Source organism: Esox lucius, chromosome 21, assembly GCF_011004845.1.
Source record: "Esox lucius isolate fEsoLuc1 chromosome 21, fEsoLuc1.pri, whole genome shotgun sequence".
In the NCBI taxonomy this organism is placed as follows: domain Eukaryota; kingdom Metazoa; phylum Chordata; class Actinopteri; order Esociformes; family Esocidae; genus Esox; species Esox lucius.
In genome coordinates, this window is record NC_047589.1 from 29794646 (window position 1) to 29818114 (window position 23469).

The 23469-nt window shown below is 42.5% G+C and overlaps 1 protein-coding gene across 1 annotated transcript; it reads left to right on the top strand.

The window, feature by feature from the left end:
• Positions 1-4088: 4088 nt before the first annotated feature.
• Positions 4089-22519, top strand: LOC105019649 (myosin-7). The gene is made up of 39 exons (XM_010885989.3): positions 4089-4146; positions 7169-7377; positions 8135-8278; positions 8373-8529; positions 8893-8920; positions 9007-9112; positions 9230-9322; positions 9811-9874; positions 9965-10063; positions 10171-10274; positions 10653-10791; positions 10989-11107; positions 11288-11437; positions 11854-12024; positions 12101-12410; positions 13222-13295; positions 13384-13589; positions 13692-13815; positions 13901-14037; positions 14141-14396; positions 14627-14869; positions 14952-15128; positions 15397-15542; positions 15627-15717; positions 15803-16192; positions 16320-16446; positions 16546-16664; positions 16768-16964; positions 17114-17297; positions 17409-17574; positions 17661-17785; positions 17905-18213; positions 18642-18845; positions 18949-19245; positions 19359-19463; positions 19716-19811; positions 19970-20104; positions 20219-20267; positions 22390-22519. Exons 2-38 carry the CDS (start codon positions 7177-7179, stop codon positions 20237-20239), a joined length of 5814 nt encoding a protein of 1937 aa, XP_010884291.1. The 5' UTR covers positions 4089-4146; positions 7169-7176; the 3' UTR covers positions 20240-20267; positions 22390-22519.
• The last annotated feature ends 950 nt before the right edge of the window (positions 22520-23469 follow it).

Consider the following 23469-nt stretch of genomic DNA (forward strand, 5'->3'; position numbering starts at 1 on the left):
CCACGCTAATGCATTGACAGCAGTCCTGACCTTTAACAGGGAGTTACTTTAAATTCAAGACCTGAGGCTAAGCCCCATAAGTATTCTACACAGGACATTCTAACCCCATTAGACATATATTTTTATTACACATCTATTTTTGTTATTGTAATTTTAACAGGGAGGTATTTAGGAAATGCAATCATGTCTCTCTATTACTTGAGCACCTTAGTAAATGCCTTTCATTTCAGCAGACGCTCTAATCCAGTGTGATTTACAGTTGTGAGTTTTTTTTACTTATTTCATACTCAACAATAAACGTGGCAAACTCCATTCCAAACATCTCAAATTAATAAATATGTGATTACCTAGGTCAATGCTAATTTTCCAACATCATATTACAGAACAACAAAAAAATATATAATATCCTAAAAGCTATGAACACATACAATAATGTTGTTTTTAAAGGAATATTTTTTTATGTTAACTGCTATGTTAGAAATGCATCTAAAATCTAAAATCTAATAATTTCACTGTTTCTTTTCTCCATCAACAACAAAAAATGAAAAGAAACAAAGTCCCTTCAACCAGGCCCAGAGGTCTTAATCTTGGTGAAAATGGATATGGGAATCAGCTTAACTTGGTAAACAAACAAGGACAGCTGACATTATAACTCAATTATGCCCTAAATTAATTATGTAACCAGCAATGTCACCATAATTGGGACCGTGCACAGACCTTTCCAGAGGCATGTGCTGAAACTGAAAAATGGGGCGGAGTTGACAGCTCATACGAGTGGACGATGTTTAGGAATGAGTGACGCACGTAAAGATGGAAGACACGTGACACATATCACGGAGACAGAAAGGGCACATATCAACAGGAAAGGACAAAGAGGCTTGTGCTCTGAGTCTTACCTGGGCAGGTTGAGCCCTATTTCACTGTCCACCATGTAAAACCCTATAAAACAACAGACTCTATTTCACTGTCCACCATGTAAAACCCTATAAAACAACAGACTCTATTTCACTGTCCACCATGTAAAACCCTATAAAACAACAGACTCTATTTCACTGTCCACCATGTAAAACCCTATAAAACAACAGACTCTATTTCACTGTCCACCATTTAAAACCCTATAAAACAACAGACTCTATTTCACTGTCCACCATGTAAAACCCTATAAAACAACAGACTCTATTTCACTGTCCACCATGTAAAACCCTATAAAACAACAGACTCTATTTCACTGTACTCCATGTAAAACCCTATAAAACAACAGACTCTATTTCACTGTCCACCATGTAAAACCCTATAAAACAACAGACTCTATTTCACTGTCCACCATGTAAAACCCTATAAAACAACAGACTCTATTTCACTGTACTCCATGTAAAACCCTATAAAACAACAGACTCTATTTCACTGTCCACCATGTAAAACCCTATAAAACAACAGACTCCATTTCACTGTCCACCATGTAAAACCCTATAAAACAACAGACTCTATTTCACTGTCTACCATGTAAAACCCTATAAAACAACAGACTCTATTTCACTGTCTACCATGTAAAACCCTATAAAACAACAGACTCTATTTCACTGTCCACCATGTAAAACCCTATAAAACAACAGACTCTATTTCACTGTCTACCATGTAAAACCCTATAAAACAACAGACTCTATTTCACTGTCCACCATGTAAAACCCTATAAAACAACAGACTCTATTTCACTGTCCACCATGTAAAACCCTATAAAACAACAGACTCTATTTCACTGTCCACCATGTAAAACCCTATAAAACAACAGACTCTATTTCACTGTCCACCATGTAAAACCCTATAAAACAACAGACTCTATTTCACTGCCCACCATGTAAAACCCTATAAAACAACAGACTCTATTTCACTGCCCACCATGTAAAACCCTATAAAACAACAGACTCTATTTCACTGTCTACCATGTAAAACCCTATAAAACAACAGACTCTATTTCACTGCCCACCATGTAAAACCCTATAAAACAACAGACTCTATTTCACTGCCCACCATGTAAAACCCTATAAAACAACAGACTCTATTTCACTGTCCACCATGTAAAACCCTATAAAACAACAGACTCCATGTAACTGTCCACCATGTAAAACCCTATAAAACAACAGACTCTATTTCACTGTCCACCATGTAAAACCCTATAAAACAACAGACTCTATTTCACTGTCAGCCATGTAAAACCCTATAAAACAACAGACTCTATTTCACTGCCCACCATGTAAAACCCTATAAAACAACAGACTCTATTTCACAGTCCACCATGTAAAACCCTATAAAACAACAGACTCTATTTCACTGTCCACCATGTAAAACCCTATAAAACAACAGACTCTATTTCACTGTCCACCATGTAAAACCCTATAAAACAACAGACTCTATTTCACTGTCCACCATGTAAAACCCTATAAAACAACAGACTCTATTTCACTGCCCACCATGTAAAACCCTATAAAACAACAGACTCTATTTCACTGTCCACCATGTAAAACCCTATAAAACAACAGACTCTATTTCACTGTCCACCATGTAAAACCCTATAAAACAACATACTCTATTTCACTGTCCACCATGTAAAACCCTATAAAACAACAGACTCTATTTCACTGTCCACCATGTAAAACCCTATAAAACAACATACTCTATTTCACTGTCCACCATGTAAAACCCTATAAAACAACAGACTCTATTTCACTGTCCACCATGTAAAACCCTATAAAACAACAGACTCCATGTAACTGTCCACCATGTAAAACCCTATAAAACAACAGACTCTATTTCACTGCCCACCATGTAAAACCCTATAAAACAACAGACTCCATTTCACTGTCCACCATGTAAAACCCTATAAAACAACAGACTCTATTTCACTGTCTACCATGTAAAACCCTATAAAACAACAGACTCTATTTCACTGTCCACCATGTAAAACCCTGTAAAACAACAGACTCTATTTCACTGTCCACCATGTAAAACCCTATAAAACAACAGACTCTATTTCACTGTCCACCATGTAAAACCCTATAAAACAACAGACTCTATTTCACTGTCCACCATGTAAAACCCTATAAAACAACAGACTCTATTTCACTGTCCACCATGTAAAACCCTATAAAACAACAGACTCTATTTCACTGTCCACCATGTAAAACCCTATAAAACAAGTCAAACACATTATTGCATCTTACAGGTTTAATTCTTCCAGGAGTGGCCACCACGTTTTGGCTAAAAGGCCTCTTGTTGCCACGTAAAATAGCAGCCAGGAAGCCAAGTGATCTCTGGCAATGGTAAATAAAAAAGTTGAGCCTCGTTGCTGACAACATTTTTTTTGTTGTGCCCTTGAGTAAAGCACTTAAACCAAACTGCTCCTGTAGGTTGTGACGTGACAATGCCATGACATTGAAATAACATCTCCATTACATTTACGTGACATTGTAGTCTTTCTTCTGAAATGCCATGATGCCATTACCTTAAAAAGCACCCCAGGTCCTATTGAAGCAAAATATACATTGAACATGGAAGCCATTATAAGGTTCTCTCCTTTATATTTTACAATTTACATGGGGTTCTCTCCTTCACATTCTACAATTGACATGGGGTTCTCTCCTTCACATTTTACAATAGGCATGGGGCTCATTCCTTCAAGCCCACCACTGGTGTGCGTGGCCAAAGAGCACTACTTTTATATCCGTCACCAAATGTCTGCTGAGCAGCAACGGCTCTTGGATTGGAACCTGTGCTATGGTCGGATGACATGGAAATAGAGCTCTTTGGCCACGCACACCAGTGGTTGCCTCAAATACTGATCTAATGAAATAGTCAGTCCAATTCATGTCGTGTTTCATCTCCATGTAGGGCTGAGCGACACTCTTTATAAGGGCTGATGGAGACCAGGGGGAGACACCAAGTGAGACTGGACCAGGCAAAGGTAAGCACATGGGGTAGTCTGCCGACGAGGGCAAAAAGGACCATTATCCACGAATGTCGTAACAAAACATTGCTGATCGGTCGAATTGATTTTGGTCTTTTTGCAATAACTGCGTATCTCTCTCATTCTCAGTTGAGATCCTCTAAACCTCACAGTTTAAATTATCCGACTGAGACTAACGACAACAGGTAGGAATTAAGTTTTGTGTTTTTCCATAAAAACGTACAACCAAAATAGCTTTCTTATTTCTGTTTGTTGTTGTTTTTTATAATTTAAACAAGTCATCTTATGTTGCATACCAAGTGGTAATCAGCATCTACAGCTAATCAGCATCTGTAGTCACTAATATCCCTGGACCTATAGCTACTGTTGTCACTAATATCAGTGGACCTATAGCTACTGTTGTCACTAATATCAGTGGACCTATAGTTACTGTTGTCATTAATATCCCTGGACCTATAGCTACTGTTGTCATTAATATCAGTGGACCTATAGCTACTGTTGTCACTAATATCTCTGGACCTATAGCTACTGTTGTCACTAATATCCCTGGACCTATGGCTACTGTTGTCACTAATATCCCTGGACCTATAGCTACTGTTGTCACTAATATCCCTGGACCTATAGCTACTGTTGTCACTAATATCCCTGGACCTATAGCTACTGTTGTCACTAATATCCCTGGACCTATAGCTACTGTTGTCACTAATATCCCTGGACCCATAGCTACTGTTGTCATTAATATCAGTGGACCTATAGCTACTGTTGTCATTAATATCCCTGGACCTATAGTTACTGTTGTCATTAATATCCCTGGACCTATAGCTACTGTTGTCATTAATATCAGTGGACCTATAGCTACTGTTGTCATTAATATCCCTGGACCTATAGTTACTGTTGTCATTAATATCCCTGGACCTATAGCTACTGTTGTCATTAATATCAGTGGACCTATAGCTACTGTTGTCACTAATATCCCTGGACCTATAGCTACTGTTGTCACTAATATCAGTGGACCTATAGCTACTGTTGTCACTAATATCAGTGGACCTATAGTTACTGTTGTCATTAATATCCCTGGACCTATAGCTACTGTTGTCATTAATATCAGTGGACCTATAGCTACTGTTGTCATTAATATCAGTGGACCTATAGCTACTGTTGTCATTAATATCAGTGGACCTATAGTTACTGTAGTCACTAATATCCCTGGACCTATAGCTACTGTTGTCACTAATATCCCTGGACCTATAGCTACTGTTGTCATTAATATCAGTGGACCTATTGCTATTTCAAACCACTTTTTGGTTTGAACCATGAATGTTTATTTGAAGAAAGCCATGATATATCAGAGTTTTTTTTTTTTACGGTTCCAATTGCATTAGTAACCCATTTAGAAAAGCAAACAGGTACCTCAGGCGTTTGTGATCATCATCATCATCATCATCATCTTCTTCCGCTTCATCCGGGGCCGGGTCGCGGGGGCAGCAGTCTAAGCAGGGATGCCCAGACTTCCCTCTCCCCAGACACTTCCTCCAGCTCTTCCGGGGGGACACCGAGGCGTTCCCAGGCCAGCCGGGAGACATAGTCCCTCCAGCGTGTCCTAGGTCTTCCCCGGGGTCTCCTCCCGGTGGGACGGGACCGGAACACCTTCCCTGGAAGGCGTTCCGGAGGCATCCGAAACAGATGCCCAAGCCACCTCAGCTGACCCCTCTCGATGTGGAGGAGCAGCGGCTCTACTCCGAGCTCCTCCCGGGTGACCGAGCTTCTCACCCTATCTCTAAGGGAACGCCCAGCCACCCTGCGGAGAAAGCTCATTTCGGCCGCCTGTATCCGGGATCTTGTCCTTTCGGTCATGACCCAAAGCTCATGACCATAGGTGAGAGTAGGAACGTAGATTGACCGGTAAATCGAGAGCTTCGCCTTGCGGCTCAGCTCTTTCTTCACCACGACAGACCGATACATCGACCGCATTACTGCAGAAGCTGCACCGATCCGTCTGTCAATCTCCCGTTCCATCCTTCCCTCACTCGTGAACAAGACCCCTAGATACTTAAACTCCTCCACTTGAGGCAGGCACTCTCCACCAACCTGAAGTGAGCAAGCCACCCTTTTCCGACTGAGGACCATGGCCTCAGATTTGGAGGTACTGATTCTCATCCCCACCACTTCACACTCGGCTGCAAACCGTCCCAGCGCATGCTGAAGGTCCTGGTTTGAAGAGGCCAACACGACAACATCATCCGCAAAGAGCAGAGACGAAATCGTGTGGTCCCCAAACCTGACACCCTCCGGCCCCTGGCTGCGCCTAGAAATTCTGTCCATAAAAATTATGAACAGAACCGGTGACAAAGGGCAGCCCTGCCGGAGTCCAACATGCACTGGGAACAAGTCTGACTTACTGCCGGCAATGCGGACCAAGCTCCTGCTTCGGTCGTACAGGGACCTGACAGCCCTTAGCAAAGGACCCAGGACCCCATATTCCCGAAGCACTCTCCACAGGATGCCGCGAGGGACACAGTCGAATGCCTTCTCCAAATCCACAAAACACATGTGGATTGGTTGGGCAAACTCCCATGAACCCTCCAACACCCTGTAGAGGGTATAGAGCTGGTCCAGTGTTCCACGGCCCGGACGAAAACCACACTGTTCCTCCTGAATCCGAGGTTCTACTATCGGCCGTATTCTCCTCTCCAGAACCCTGGCATAGACTTTCCCGGGGAGGCTGAGAAGTGTGATCCCCCTGTAGTTGGAACACACCCTCCGGTCCCCCTTCTTAAAAAGAGGGACCACCACCCCGGTCTGCCATCCCAAAGGCACTGTCCCCGACCGCCACGCGATGTTGCACAGGCGTGTCAACCAAGACAGCCCCACAACATCCAGAGACTTGAGGTACTCAGGGCGGATCTCATCCACCCCCGGTGCCTTGCCACCGAGGAGTTTCTTGACCACCTCAGTGACTTCAGCCCGGGTGATGGACGAGTCCACCTCTGAGCCCTCATCCTCTGCTTCCTCAATGGAAGATGTGACGGCGGGATTGAGGAGATCCTCGAAGTACTCCTTCCACCGCCCGACGGCGTTTGTGATATTTAGTCAATTTGCCCTGGATAAGAGGCGTTTCCAGGCCATTTGTGTTGCTTCAAATCAGCCATTTAATTTAAAACAAATTATTGATTGTCTGTATTGAAAGAAATCTGATTTCTTCCACAGATTTAAGGATGGGGGATTCTTTGATGGCAGAGTTCGGGTCCGCCGCGTCCTTCCTGCGTAAACCAGAAATGGAGCGCCTGGAGGCCCAGACTCGACCCTTTGACATAAAGAAAGAGTGCTTTGTCCCTGACCCAGAGGTGGAGTATGTCAAAGCCACGATCACCAGCAGAGACGGAGACAAAGTCACCGCTCTCACTGAGTTCGGAAAGGTAAACCAGTAGCCTATATGTGACAAATGTTTACAAGATATTTCAATGGACACTGTAGGATGATATGTTTTTAATATGATCCCTCTATTAATTAGGGACATAGCACCCAAGCGATTAAGAGAAAAACCCTTGAGATTTATAACATTCACTTGAATGTTATAACCACAAATTGTATTGCGATTATTCTAATGTATTCTGTAAGTCACCTCGACTAATCAATTTTTTTTTTAAATCTCTATTTTGATCCAATTTTTTTGTATCCAATCAAAAAGTAGCTATTAAGTTACAGACAAACTAGCCTATGATCGGAGGGGGTGGAACCAAATAATTGTCTATGTCAAAATGTTTTAAATATAAAATTAAAGTATAAACAGCAAATAAATAACTGTAACTTGCACCTATTAATACTCCCAATGTTAAAGAAGGCCTACGTCCTATTAGTATAAACCGCAGCAGGAAAAAGAACTACCTCTTTGGATGAGAAGAATAAGATGCTCTAAACCTGTCCAAGAATGTTAATCGTTGTTATCAGCTTTTTACTAGCTAAACTCTTTGTTATAAAAAAACAAGAAATGGCAAAATGCCACAAAAACTAAAGACATAGCTGCAGTAATTGCCCTATTGGTCAACACTTTAAAATGATTGTGTATAGAGGGGTTTGGCGCGATTTAATGCATTTAGCTGTTATCGGTGTTTTTCGGCACTGGGAATACTTGGATGGTTTACTGTGTGGACATTTCTTTCTCTTTTTATTCAGACTGTCACGGTGAAAGAGGCCGACATCCACCCCCAGAACCCGCCAAAGTTTGATAAAATTGAGGACATGGCGATGTTCACCTTCCTGCACGAGCCCGCCGTGCTGTTTAACCTCAAAGAGCGTTACGCAGCCTGGATGATCTACGTAAGTACTACAGATCTGCGGCTCATGTGTCCGCTAACTCAAATAGTGTAATGAACACAAATAAACTAATTTATGGGCATCTTGTCTTCCACAGACCTACTCGGGGCTGTTCTGTGTCACTGTCAACCCCTACAAGTGGTTGCCAGTGTACGATCAGTCTGTTGTTAACGCTTACAGAGGCAAGAAGAGGACTGAAGCTCCCCCGCACATCTTCTCGATCTCCGACAATGCCTATCAGTACATGTTGTCAGGTAAAAAGTAATGTCTTTCACAGACACTTCGGCCCGAGGGTGCTGATTGTCAGGTGGAGCAATGCATCAAACTTGGCTAACCCCCACCAAGAAATCCACTTGAGCTTAATCTACCAACCAATCAACTATCGCACCCACAGACGTTTCTGCCCTTCTCAGACGCGTGATTCGCTAAATGCATTTTATGGCAAATACTTCTATAATGGCCAGATCATCTTATGGTCATTCTCACTAAGGCCAATTTTGAATCTTTGTTGATAATCCCGATGTTTTATGCCAAGACACAGCCCTTACCTCCTTTGTAGATTGACATATGAAATTAAGTTTAGAATATGACAATTCTATTGATCCTTCTTTCAACAGATCGGGAAAATCAGTCTGTCCTTATTACGTAAGTGTATCAACAAAAGTTGTGTATCTGTAAGCAGGTATTAATAATTTAGAGACATTCTGAGAGTTGTACATATGTCTTCTTAGTGGAGAATCCGGTGCTGGAAAGACTGTGAACACCAAACGAGTCATCCAGTACTTCGCCAGCATTGCTGCTGTTGGCGGAAAGAAAACTGCAGCTGAAGAAAAGAAGGTAACATTTAGGCTTCGTTACTTACGTTCTAACCCAAATGAAATATCCCTCGTAACTAGTCAGCAAAATAAATGTTGTTCATACAGATGCTATTATCTATGTTAATCCTGTGCATAGGGGACCCTGGAGGATCAAATCATCCAGGCCAATCCTGCCCTGGAGGCTTTTGGTAATGCCAAGACCATCAGGAATGACAACTCCTCCAGATTTGTGAGTTTACTTTTTTTGCTGCTCGATGACTGCTGACTGACTGACTCAAGAACCCTAATGAATTCACTGTTGGACGCGACCAGCAACGAAGGATTCATAAGCATCAGCTCAACAGACAGTCATCTGTCAGTCACATGGAAAACAATGTATAATGTTTTAGAATGCCGCATGTAGACACATTCTGTGTAAAATAACACTAGCACATCTGAATATGAAATTATAAAAAAATATAATTTAATCCATTATAAAAGTCAAGCCTTTTTTGTTCCGCATATAACAAACTCCCCGAGGCACTGTTTACGTTGTTCAAAACGCTTTTTGTACTTCATTATACATTTTTTGATAGTTATGCCTGGAGACCCAAATAGGTGAGATTTTCAGTTTTAGGATTATTCCACAATTTTTTATGTAAGGCAAGCTCATTCAAGTTAATCGTATTACAAATAAACAGAATGTACATCCATGACTGTCTTGACAATATCTTACAGGGTAAATTCATCCGAATTCATTTTGGAGTCAGTGGGAAGCTTTCGTCTGCCGACATCGAGACGTGTGAGTAACATACTCAGATTCGTCAGACTTGAACAGGTCTCATTGCCAGGAAACACATTAACAGCAGAAAACATTTTCCATACCGATTAGATCTTCTGGAGAAGTCACGAGTCACTTTCCAGCTCAAGGCTGAGAGAGACTACCACATCTTCTACCAGATCCTGTCCCAAAAGAAACCAGAGCTGCTTGGTGAGTATGGAAAACAAAGCGGGATTCATTCTAAATTGGAACTGAATACATGTAATAACCTGTGACACAGACAGGCCAGTAAGGAACTGCTGTTCATGTCTTTTCAGAGATGCTGTTGATCACTAATAACCCATATGACTACGCCTTCATCTCCCAAGGAGAAACAACAGTAGCTTCTATCAACGATGGGGAAGAGCTAATGGCCACAGATGTAAGATTCACAGCTGACAATAGAATGTTCCCTCAGTAAAAAGAAAAAGAGTTAGGAGTGCTTCAGGTGTTTCACACACAACTGGCAAGTGCTCTTGGAATAGAATAACATTTGAACAGCCAAAGGATTATTCCCACAAAAAAATCTACAAAACAGAATTTCTTTATGGATTGTTTCCCTTAAATTTGAGGTATTAATCATTAGAATTGTCAGAAATTACTAATTACATAGTTATGAAGCACCGGACAAATACATTAAGATTGAGATAATGCCAATATCGGCCCTAATAACTACTATCTCCTGAATATCACTCAAATAACTTTTCCTTTTTAAGAATAATATCCAAATGTAAGACAGCTGAGTTTCATTCCGTACCAGGAAGCCTTCGATGTGCTGGGCTTCACCCAAGAGGAGAAGAACGGTATTTACAAGCTGACTGGGGCCATCATGCACTACGGGAACATGAAATTTAAGAACAAACAGAGGGAGGAGCAAGCAGAGGCAGATGGCACAGAGGGTGGGTGAACCTCTCCCTTCAACATACAGTAATCAGACAAACCGATCAAAGAAATGATTAAAAAAATCAGTTAGTGCCTGTTCCCAATGTGGGTGTCAGGGCAGGGCACGATGATGCAAGAACGTCACTTCAATGCAGGAAATCCATCTGTAGATTGTACGAGTGCTCGTTGTGATAATGAAACTGTGACATTTCAGATGTTGACAAAGCCTCGTACCTGATGTGCCTGAACTCCGCTGACCTGGTCAAGGGGCTGTGTCACCCCAGGGTCAAAGTAGGAAATGAGTGGGTCACCAAAGGTCAGAGTGTCCAGCAGGTGAGTTTAAAAGAAGTTTCCACAAGTGAATAACTTTCAGGATAGAAGTCACGTTATTTATTATCAATGGTCAGGATTTTCGTGCCTGTGATTCTCCTTTGAACATGCTTTATAGTTTGGTTGAGGCCCAATCTGGGTCTGTTGATGATGAGCCTGTTTCTTTTAAAAACAAATGTTTAGGTGAACTACGCTATTGGTGCTCTGGCCAAAGCTGTGTATGAGAAGATGTTCCTCTGGATGGTGATGAGAATCAATCAGTCTCTGGACACTAAGAACGCCCGCCAGTACTTTATCGGTGTGCTGGACATCGCTGGCTTTGAGATCTTTGACGTGAGTGTTTGATACGGTTTCTCAGTGTCAAGTCAGGACCATGAGACAAGGTTCTGTCTGAAATGTTTATTAAAAAAGGAAGTTACTGTAATTGCAAAATTACCTTCTCGTGAGATGTAGAAGATTTTCTTTTAAATGAAATGTTCAATGAAGAACATGCATCTGCACAAATCACTTTGAACCAGGTTCTGTAACAAGGGTGGGCAAAAACCCAGCAACATTGTTGAATCCTGGACAGCCTACCATGTGTTGGGGTTTGCAGAGGAGGTCGGCTGATTTGTCTCGTCATGCTCTTGCGGCTTTTGAGAGCCCAACCCTGTTTTTTGGCTGGGGCATGTGTGGGGCTGGGGAAATGCTAAAATGTTACAACATTGCCTAAACATATTTGGCTAACAGGGAAAAAACTATTCTTCCAGTTCAACACCTTTGAGCAGCTGTGCATCAACTTCACTAATGAGAAGCTGCAGCAGTTCTTCAACCACCACATGTTTGTGCTGGAGCAGGAAGAGTATAAGAAGGAGGGAATCGTCTGGGAGTTCATTGACTTCGGCATGGACTTGGCTGCCTGTATCGAGCTCATTGAGAAGGTCTGTTTCCTCAACATTGCAGTTGTTTCCACAATATTGTTTTGTATTTTGATCATTTCTAATCCTCCCCTTTTAGCCCATGGGTATAATGTCCATCCTCGAAGAGGAGTGCATGTTCCCCAAGGCCAGCGATGCCACGTTTAAAGCCAAGCTCTATGACAACCATCTGGGAAAAACACCCAACTTCCAAAAGCCCAGGGTCATCAAGGGCAAACCAGAGGCCCATTTCTCCCTGATCCACTATGCTGGAATCGTTGATTACAACATTTGCAACTGGCTGGTGAAGAACAAGGACCCGCTGAACGAGACCGTGGTCGGACTGTTCCAGAAGTCGACGCTCAAGTTGCTGTCCATGCTCTTTGTAGGCTATGCCGGGGCAGACTCAGGTAATGACAGGAGCCGCTTTAGCTTTCAGAACTCTGAATGAGATTATCCTTTACACAACACACATTACACTGGCACCTCATGTTCTTTAGAAAATGGCTTATTTTTAAATTAAATGCCAAAAAAAAGCATTTTGGCATAAAACAATTAAAATTCACAATGTTCAACACTGATTTATTTCCCAGATGCAGTACTAGAGCTAAGTAAGCCATCTGCATTTTATCATGCTTGTGCTGTCTAGTAATACAAGAACCATTGATGATTGGTGGATTTTGACTGGTCAAGGCTGAAGCAAACTGAGTGCAACTGAAACACCCAATGAGAGTATTCTACATTATTAATTTTGATTTAACCCTGATTAAAGAAGAGCAGACTTGATAAATGTTTTTTTTTTGTAGATTTCTAAGTCAGTTTGTATTGATTGTCTTCCAACTATGATGAAACACTTCCAGCACGACAATGTCGCCATCTATAGGCCATGAGTGATTACTGAACGGTTGTCTCAAGGATCTAAACCCAATTGAACAGTTAAGGGAGATTTCTGAGCGACTCTAGAGACTCTGTTTTCCACCAAAGTCCACAAAATGTCAATAGTTTCTATTGAATGAAGTTGTGTCACATCTCTCTGAGACATTCCAGGGTTCCAGAAGGTGTACAATCTACAGTATGTTAATGCACCGCGAAGCAGGTCTGGGAGAACATCTATCTCAGTGTTTCAGTTATTTTACCAGTAGTCGTTTCTGCTGATAAAGGGTGCAAACAAAACAAGTGATAATAATAGTATATTTGGATTGTTATTTCGTTCTCATATAGCTGGTGAGGAGAAAGCGACTGGAGGGAAAAAGAAGAAAGGCTCTTCCTTTCAGACTGTGTCTGCATTGCATAGGGTAAATGCATGTCCATGTTTGCTGTGGAACAGCCTGGGATGTTTGGCCACTGAACGACTGATTGGGACGTCTTCTTCCACGCACACAGGAGAACCTGAATAAACTCATGACCAACCTGAGGTCCACTCACCCCCACTTTGTGCGCTGCATCATCCCCAACGAGACCAAGACTCCTGGGGCCATGGAGAACCCCCTGGTCATGCACCAGCTGCGCTGTAACGGGGTGCTGGAAGGCATCCGGATCTGCAGAAAGGGCTTCCCCAACCGGATCCTGTATGGGGACTTTAAACAAAGGTCGATATAAGAATCACACAAATAAGATTCCGTTCCCAAACAGAAGTCAACCAGAAGTCAAGCCAAGTGTTTTAATGTTTTTTCTTATTTTCTCCATTTCAGGTACCGCATCCTCAACCCAAGTGCCATGCCCGACGGACAATTCATGGACAATAAAAAAGCAGCCGAGAAGCTCCTAGGATCTCTGGACATTGACCACACCCAGTACAGATTTGGGCACACCAAAGTATGACCTTTAAATAGATCAAAGACCAAAAAATAGTTTTAGGATAATAATCAATAACATAACAAGCGTGTTTTGTGTTTACTAGGTGTTCTTCAAGGCCGGCCTCCTGGGAACCCTAGAAGAGATGAGAGACGACCGACTCGCTCTCATCATCACCAACTTCCAGGCCCGATCACGCGGTCTACTCGCCAGGATTGAGTTCCAGAAAATTGTTGAGCGCAGGTGTCTGTTGTTTTCTCTTTTGCCAGAAAATGTGTCAGAGTTTGCAAAGGTTCAAAGAGGTCGCATGGGGCTTTAGTAAGACTGACCGTGTTGTCATTTACAGGGACGCCTTGCTGGTGATTCAGTGGAACGTGCGTGCCTTCATGGGTGTTAAGAACTGGCCTTGGATGAAACTGTACTTCAAAATCAAACCTCTGCTCAAGTCAGCTGAGACTGAGAAGGAGATGGCCAGCATGAAGGAAGAATTCCTGAAGCTCAAAGAGGCTTACGCTAAATCTGAGGCCCGGAGGAAGGAGCTGGAAGAAAAGATGGTATCCATTCTTCAGGAGAAGAATGACCTACAGATTCAAGTTCAAACTGTGAGTTGAAGTAATGGCAAAAACATCTAACATAGAATAATCAGCAACAAAAATATCAAAAACATTATTTGAAACTTCAAAGTGAGCAACCTGAGATCCAAACATTTACAGTTCTGGTCCTAGAAAAATCCCATGTTAGTAATTGCATTTTAATTATTCATTTATTTTGATTGTTTACCTACCAACTTTTACTCATACATCTAGCTAACAACTAATGGATCCTCTTACAGGAACAAGACAATCTGTGTGATGCTGAAGAAAGATGTGAGGGTCTGATCAAGAGCAAGATCCTGCTTGAGGCCAAAGCCAAAGAGCTGACAGAGAGACTGGAGGATGAGGAGGAGATGAATGCAGAGCTGACTGCTAAGAAGAGGAAGCTGGAGGATGAGTGCTCTGAACTGAAGAAGGACATTGATGACCTGGAGCTCACCCTGGCCAAAGTGGAGAAGGAGAAACATGCCACAGAGAACAAGGTGAACTTACCGTCTTCAGTCCTGTGTTATAAAAACTAATATTCGGTTGGTTTGATTTGTAATGACACTGCTGTATCCTCAGGTTAAAAACCTGACTGAAGAGATGGCAGCTCTGGACGAAATCATTGCCAAGCTGACCAAGGAGAAGAAGGCTCTGCAGGAGGCACACCAGCAGACCCTGGATGACCTACAGAGTGAAGAAGATAAGGTCAACACTCTGACCAAGGCCAAAGCCAAACTGGAACAGCAAGTGGATGATGTGAGTATCAAGAAACAAATGTATAATATTTAGCATTTTTCTCATGGCCTATGGTGGTTTAGCGGTGGGTTTGAATCTGACCATCTCTTTCAGCAAAATAAGTTTGAATTGATTGTGATCCACTGTGTTTATTAGTGGAATTGCAAATAGCCATCCAAAACACCCAAAAACTGTTTACATTTTAAATATCTTTTCAGACATTTTAAGATTTGAGTGACAGAAAGTGCAACTTAAAATAATCAAATCTTAAAATATTTATTTTATTCAGCTCGAAGGGTCTCTGGAGCAAGAAAAAAAGATAAGGATGGACCTGGAGAGAGCCAAGAGGAAGCTGGAGGGAGACTTGAAGTTGACCCAAGAGAGCCTGATGGACCTGGAGAATGACAAGCAGCAACTAGAGGAGAGAATGAAGAAGTGAGGTTGCAAATTTAAATAAAAGATTGCGAATGCTTAAAGTTTTAAATACAAAACACTAGTAATGCATGTTATTCTCAACAGGAAGGACTTCGAGATTAGTCAACTTAACAGCAAGATTGAGGATGAGCAGGTTATGGGTGCCCAACTGCAGAAGAAACTGAAGGAGCTGCAGGTAATTAAAACATTGGTGAGCCTGTTTCAATTCCTCAGGCAACATCTTCGCTAGTTACATTATAGACAAATTCCTACCATTGCAGGCTCGCATTGAGGAGCTGGAGGAAGAGCTGGAGGCTGAGAGAGCTGCTCGTGCCAAGGTGGAGAAACAGAGGGCAGACTTGGCCCGGGAGCTGGAGGAGATCAGCGAGAGACTGGAGGAGGCCGGCGGAGCCACGGCAGCCCAGATTGAGATGAACAAGAAGAGGGAGGCTGAGTTCCAGAAGATGCGACGAGACCTCGAAGAGGCCACACTGCAGCATGAGGCCACGGCCGCCACTCTGAGGAAGAAAAATGCTGACAGTGTGGCTGACCTGGGAGAGCAGATTGACAACCTCCAGAGAGTCAAGCAGAAACTGGAGAAGGAGAAGAGTGAGCTCAGGCTGGAGCTGGATGATGTGGTCTCCAACATGGAGCAGATTGTCAAGGCAAAGGTCAGTGGAGTTAAACACCACCTAATTATGAGGCTATGCTGAAACAGGCTTAATATGGAGAACAGCACAGCGCATGCTGTTAGATTTGTTACACATTGGCTGTGGTAATTAAAACACCTGTTTTCAGACCAACTTGGAAAAAATGTGCCGCACTCTAGAGGACCAGATGAGTGAATACAGGAGCAAAGCTGAGGAAGGACAGCGATCCATCAATGACTTCACAATGCAGAGAGCCAAGCTTCAAACTGAGAATGGTACGCCAACTTAGCATTGGCATTCACACGAATAGCCGCAATGAATCACCTACAGCCACATGAGGGTCATATTAAATGATACAAATTATGTAAAAACAGGTGAACTTTCCAGACAGCTGGAGGAGAAGGACTCCCTGGTCTCCCAGCTGACCAGAGGTAAGCAGTCCAACGTTCAGCAGATTGAAGACCTCAAGAGACAACTAGAGGAGGAAATCAAGGTATTTACGCTACAATGCAATTTCCCTACTTTATATAGATTATATATAGTATATAAATACACTTCTCTGTTATTTAAATTATTATTATTTATTTTTTTACCAGGCGAAGAACGCCCTTGCCCATGCAGTGCAGTCTGCTCGCCATGACTCTGATCTTCTGAGGGAGCAGTATGAGGAAGAGCAGGAGGCCAAGGCAGAGCTGCAGAGGAGCATGTCCAAGGCCAACGCTGAGGTGGCCCAGTGGAGAACCAAGTATGAAACTGATGCCATCCAGAGGACAGAGGAGCTTGAAGAGGCAAAGTGAGGATGTTTCCTAACTCCTATTTCTTAGTCTCTTACTTTTAAGGCTATTTAACCTGTGGCTGAGTGAGTGATACAAAATGGTGCATAGTAAGTCATTAATGGTCATTGGTAAGACGTAAAAATAATCCACGTTTTGGTTAAACTAGGAAGAAGCTAGCTCAGCGTCTGCAGGATGCAGAGGAAGCTGTGGAAGCTGTAAATTCTAAATGCTCCTCCCTGGAAAAGACTAAACACAGACTCCAGAATGAGATTGAAGATCTGATGGTGGATGTAGAACGATCCAATGCAGCTGCTGCCGTTCTGGACAAGAAACAAAGGAATTTTGACAAGGTGAAAAGAAAAATGGGAAAAACAAATCCTTCTTGCCTTCATAATTGTACTGTATGTGGTGCCCTGTGTAGTCAAACCCCCTTAATAAAACCTGCATGACATGACTTCCAGGTGCTGGCTGAGTGGAAGCAGAAGTTTGAGGAGTCTCAGACTGAGCTGGAAAGCTCCCAGAAAGAGGCCAGATCTCTCAGCACTGAGCTCTTTAAACTCAAGAACTCTTATGAAGAATCTCTCGATCATCTGGAGACCTTAAAGAGGGAGAACAAGATTCTCCAAGGTCTATATTCGCCCAACATACTGTTAACATTCTTTTTATTGGTATTAAGATTGATCTTTTACACAGATTCGGTTTTTTTACCACAGAGGAAATTTCTGAACTTACTGAGCAACTTGGTGAAGGAGGAAAGAGTATCCATGAACTGGAGAAAGCCCGTAAACAGCTGGAGCAGGAGAAGGCTGAGATACAGACTGCTCTAGAAGAAGCTGAGGTGAGACAGGAGAATATTCAATGGTAGGGATGGACACTATTGTCACCAAAGGCTTCTTAAACATAATTAACATTTCTACCATTTCTAAAAGCAATCGTACTGTGCCAATGTTCTCATAGGCCTCCCTGGAGCATGAGGAAGGCAAGATCCTCAGAGCACAACTGGAGTTCAGCCAGGTCAAAGCTGACATTGAGCGGAAGCTGGTGGAGAAGGACGAGGAGATGGAGACAAATAAGAGGAACCACCAGAGAGTGGTGGACACACTACAAAGCTCCCTGGAGTCGGAAGCTCGAAGCAGGAATGAGGCTCTGCGGATAAAGAAGAAGATGGAGGGAGATCTGAACGAGATGGAGATCCAGCTGAGCCAGGCCAACAGGCAGGCAGCAGAGGCCCAGAAGCATCTCAAGGGTCTCCATGCCCATCTGAAGGTAAAAACAATTTGGTACCTTCATAAAATCACAGCAGGTCTGACTTCAGAGATTCGCCCTGGGTTTTTGGTTCAGTCTATATTATCGCTATGTCATATATTTGCTGTTGGGGCCATCTTTTAGTGACAAATTGAACATAATTGTTCAACAGTCCCTGGCTGTATGTGAGACACCTTCTCCTTTCTATAGCGAGAGCTAATGACATCGATAATAACGTCCACGTACAAAGATCAGGATGTTGGTGGCCTCGGTTGGGTCTTTCAGTCTCAGCTGTTGCCTCCGACAAATACGCTGCAGCATGGGGTTGAGTCCGGCCCATCTGTCCCATATGAACCCTACATAAGCCAGCGCTTAGGTCCAGCTTCTTTTTGAAATGACACCTTAAGAACACTACTAAGTAAACCAACGCAAAAATACTTTCTCTGCAGGATTCTCAAATGCAGCTGGATGAGGCACGTCGAGCCAACGATGACCTGAAGGAAAACATTGTCTTGGTGGAGAGACGCAACGCCCTGATGCAGGCCGAACTGGATGAGCTTAGATCCCTGGTGGAGCAGACGGAGAGAGGCCGCAAACTGGCCGAGCAGGAGCTCCTGGATGTCAGCGAGAGAGTTCAGCTGCTGCACTCACAGGTAAGATGTCCATCGACGGCGGCGGGGTTTGGTTTTCTGAAATATACACACCTGGAACAAGGCTACGACACTAGAAAAGGAATTCCTCTGCACGTGTATGTAGAACAATAGCCTGCTGAGCCAGAAGAAGAAGCTGGAGGGCGACACATCTCAGCTTCAGAATGAAGTAGACGAGGCAGTGCAGGAGTGCAGGAACGCCGAAGAGAAGGCCAAGAAGGCCATAACCGACGCTGCCATGATGGCAGAGGAGCTGAAGAAGGAGCAGGACACCAGTGCCCATCTGGAGCGCATGAAGAAGAACATGGAGCAGACCATCAAAGACCTGCAGCACCGTCTGGATGAGGCTGAACAAATCGCCATGAAGGGTGGCAAGAAGCAGATCCAGAAGCTGGAAGCCAGAGTAAGTATCTGAGACAAACTTATTTTCAAATATTTCTTCTTAGGTCAAATACTAATTATACCTTTACGGAATTGTATGTACAAATGACATGTATTGATCTTGGCTTTTTTTAGATTAAGGAGCTGGAGAATGAATTGGAAGTGGAGCAAAGAAAGAGCAGTGATGCTGTGAAGGGAGTCCGTAAATATGAGAGACGCATCAAGGAGCTCACCTACCAGGTATATCATTAGATGCCATCTGGCAGAGCACTTGGCTGCATCTGCTAAAACCTTTCAAACGCGTAAATGACATTCATCTGCTAAAACCTTTCAAACGCGTAAATGACATTCATCTGCTAAAACCTTTCAAACGCGTAAATGACATTCATCTGCTAAAACCTTTCAAACGCATAAATGACATTCATCTGTTAAAACCTTTCAAACGCGTAAATGACCTTCGTCTTTCCTTCATCTTTTATTATGTCCCTGAAGACTGAGGAGGACCGCAAAAATTTGTCACGTCTTCAGGACCTGGTGGACAAGCTGCAGCTGAAGGTCAAATCCTACAAGAGAACTGCAGAGGAGGCTGTAAGTAGAAGACACATTATGTACTGCCAACCAACATAAGAATCTATACACATCACATTGTAACCCAGCATGCCGTCATAACATGTCAATAGTAGAATAAAATAAAAAACCTGCTCAATCTATGCATGAGCATTGTTCAATGTTGTTTTTTTAAACAGGAGGAACAGGCCAATTCTAATTTGAGCAAGTTCCGCAAGATTCAACACGACCTGGACGAAGCCGAGGAGAGGGCCGACATTGCTGAGTCCCAAGTTAACAAGCTGAGAGCAAAGAGTCGTGACGTTGGCTCCAAGGTTTGCCAAGTCCAACACACATTACTTTCAACATTTCAGTGTTTTCAGTAAAGACTGGTGGTCTTCCAAAACCATTGCTTTCAGATAGTCATTATATTATCTTCTCTCTCATAGAAGGGCATGGTGGAGGAGTGAACCAAAAAGCGGAAATGTCAGCAGCCAGGTAAATATGTTCAATAGGCCTAATTACAAAGACCATTTGAGGTATACTATTTCTATATTTTAAAGAAGAAAACACACAATATAATATTTATACTGTCATGAACTAAAATAAACTTGTTTTTCTAATGGGAATAATGGGTTCACCAAAAATAAAATCTACAAATTAGTAGAGCACACACAGTAATCTCCATGATTACTGGCACCCTTGGCAAAGATGAGAACAAAAGTGTATGAAAAAAGGTAATTGTTGTTTATCAGCTTGATCATGCACTTCAAATATGAGAGAAATCTAAACTAGAATTTGGGTAAAATTTTTCAAAGAATAACCACATTTTCCTTAAGAAATCAGTTTCTATCTTCTCAAAGTCATTCCATGGGATGCTGACAGGATCCTGTTAACTCTCATTGTCCGCTCTGATTTCCTGCCTCCATTACCCTAGACTTCACCTGAATTTTTCCTTACACTGACAGGAAAAGACACTGCCTGTTAAACTGCCTGTTATTGCAATGCTAATCACTTGTAGTTTGGTAATCGGTAATCACTCTGTCAATCAATCAATAACATTTTATACACTCACCTAAAGGATTATTAGGAACACCTGTTCAATTTCTCATTAATGCAATTATCTAATCAACTAATCACATGGCAGTTGCTTCAATGCATTTAGGGGTGTGGTCCTGGTCAAGACAATCTCCTGAACTCCAAACTGAATGTCAGAATGGGAAAGAAAGGTGATTTAAGCAATTTTGAGCATGGCATGGTTGTTGGTGCCAGACGGGCCGGTCTGAGTATTTCACAATCTGCTCAGTTACTGGGATTTTCACGCACAACCATTTCTAGGATTTACAAAGAATGGTGTGAAAAGGGAAAAACATCCAGTATGCAGCAGTCCTGTGGGCGAAAATGCCTTGTTGATGCTAGAGGTCAGAGGAGAATGGGCCGACTGATTCAAGCTGATAGAAGAGCAACTTTGACTGAAATCACCACTCGTTACAACCGAGGTATGCAGCAAAGCATTTGTGAAGCAGCAAAGCATTTGTGAAGCCACAACACGCACAACCTTGAGGCGGATGGGCTACAACAGCAGAAGACCCCACCGGGTACCACTCATCTCCACTACAAATAGGAAAAAGAGGCTACAATCTGCACGAGCTCACCAAAATTGGACAGTTGAAGACTGGAAGAATGTTGCCTGGTCTGATGAGTCTCGATTTCTGTTGAGACATTCAGATGGTAGAGTCAGAATTTGGCGTAAACAAAATGAGAACATGGATCCATAATGCCTTGTTACCACTGTGCAGGCTGGTGGTGGTGGTGTAATGGTGTGGGGGATGTTTTCTTGGCACACTTTAGGCCCCTTAGTGCCAATTGGGCATTGTTTAAATGCCACGGCCTACCTGAGCAATTTTCTGACCATGTCCATCCCTTTATGACCACCATGTACCCATCCTTTGATGGCTACTTCCAGCAGGATAATGCACCATGTCACAAAGCTCAAATTATTTCAAATTGGTTTCTTGAACATGACAATGAGTTCACTGTACTGAAATGGCCCCCACAGTCATCAGATCTCAACCCAATAGAGCATCTTTGGGATGTGGTGGAACAGGAGCTTCGTGCCCTGGATGTGCATCCCACAAATTTCCATCAACTGCGAGATGCTATCCTATCAATATGGGCCAACATTTCTAAAGAATGCTTTCAGCACCTTGTTGAATCAATGCCACATAGAATTAAGGCAGTTCTGAAGGCGAAAGGGGAACAAACACCCCCTTTCGTATGGTGTTCCTAATAATCCTTTAGGTGAGTGTATATAAAGCCCTTTTTACATCAGCAGTTGTCACAAAGTGCTTTTACAAAACAACCAGCCTGAAACCCCAAGGAGCAAGCACCAACAATGTTGAAGCACAGTGGCTATGAAAAACTCCCTAAGAGGGGCCGACAGTTAGGAAGAAACCTAGAGAGGAACCAGGCTCAGTGGGGTGACCAGTCCTCTTCTGGCTGTGCCGGGGAAACATTTTAAGAGTAATGATTTGGGTTAACTAACTAACTTATCTACTCTATTTTGGTTTTAAAGTAATGTTAAAATGTACACATAATTTGTCTTTGTATTCTCTTTTAGAGGGGACATAATGAAGAGTGAAGCTCTCAGATGGACCTTTCTGAAAATCTCATGATTGCTATGCTTTAGATCAGTGTTTCCCAATCCTGGTTGCCCTATCACTCACACACCTGATTGAAACTAAAGACTTGATGACAGGTTGATTATGTAAGTGGTAGGGCAACATTTGAAACAGGTGTGTGGGTGGTAGGGCAACATTTGAAACAGGTGTGTGAGTGGTAGGGTAACATTTGAAACAGGTGTGTGAGTGAAAGGGCAACATTTGAAACAGGTGTGTGGGTGGTAGGGTAACATTTGAAACAGGTGTGTGAGTGAAAGGGCAACATTTGAAACAGGTGTGTGGGTGGTAGGGCAACATTTGAAACAGGTGTGTGAGTGGTAGGGTAACATTTGAAACAGGTGTGTGAGTGAAAGGGCAACATTTGAAACAGGTGTGTGAGTGGTAGGGTAACATTTGAAACAGGTGTGTGAGTGAAAGGGCAACATTTGAAACAGGTGTGTGAGTGGTAGGGTAACATTTGAAACAGGTGTGTGAGTGAAAGGGCAACATTTGAAACAGGTGTGTGAGTGCTATGGCAAAAACTAAAAATGTGAACCCCTTTGGGTCCCGAGGACCAGGATTTGGAAACACTGCTTTAGATGATTGCTCACTGATATGCAAATTGCTCACTTGATGCAAAAGGTATGCACCAACATTACATTTCTATTTCTGTCTCTCATTTCAAAATGACTATCACTTCTTCAACAAAAGAAAATGTAATATCTACAACATGTGAACCAATGGATTGACAGGCCAGAAACGTCATATTTACCTTGTGTTACAGTTGCATTAAATTACCACTCCCTGTTGAACACAAGCTTTTAATCTCCTAGTAACAAAAAGATTGATGGTTTATTTTAATAAACTTTCCCCCTTTATTTTATTCATCATCTTAAGACTGAAGAATATTTTTTTTAAGTTGGAACATGTTCCGTTTTATGACACACTTCAATTAGATGAGTTAAATTAAACTTCTTAAAAAATGCACTGGATTGCTGGAACGAACTTGTCTTCTAAACTTTGTGTAGCAGTGCAGAATA

Coding starts and splice junctions, on each gene's coding strand:
- LOC105019649 (XM_010885989.3), top strand. CDS start 7,177: ATGGGGGATTCTTTGATGGCAGAGTTCGGGTCCGCCGCGTCCTTCCTG. Junction 7,378..8,134: donor CTCTCACTGAGTTCGGAAAG/GTAAACCAGTAG, acceptor CTTTTTATTCAG/ACTGTCACGGTGAAAGAGGC. Junction 12,411..13,221: donor CTATGCCGGGGCAGACTCAG/GTAATGACAGGA, acceptor GTTCTCATATAG/CTGGTGAGGAGAAAGCGACT.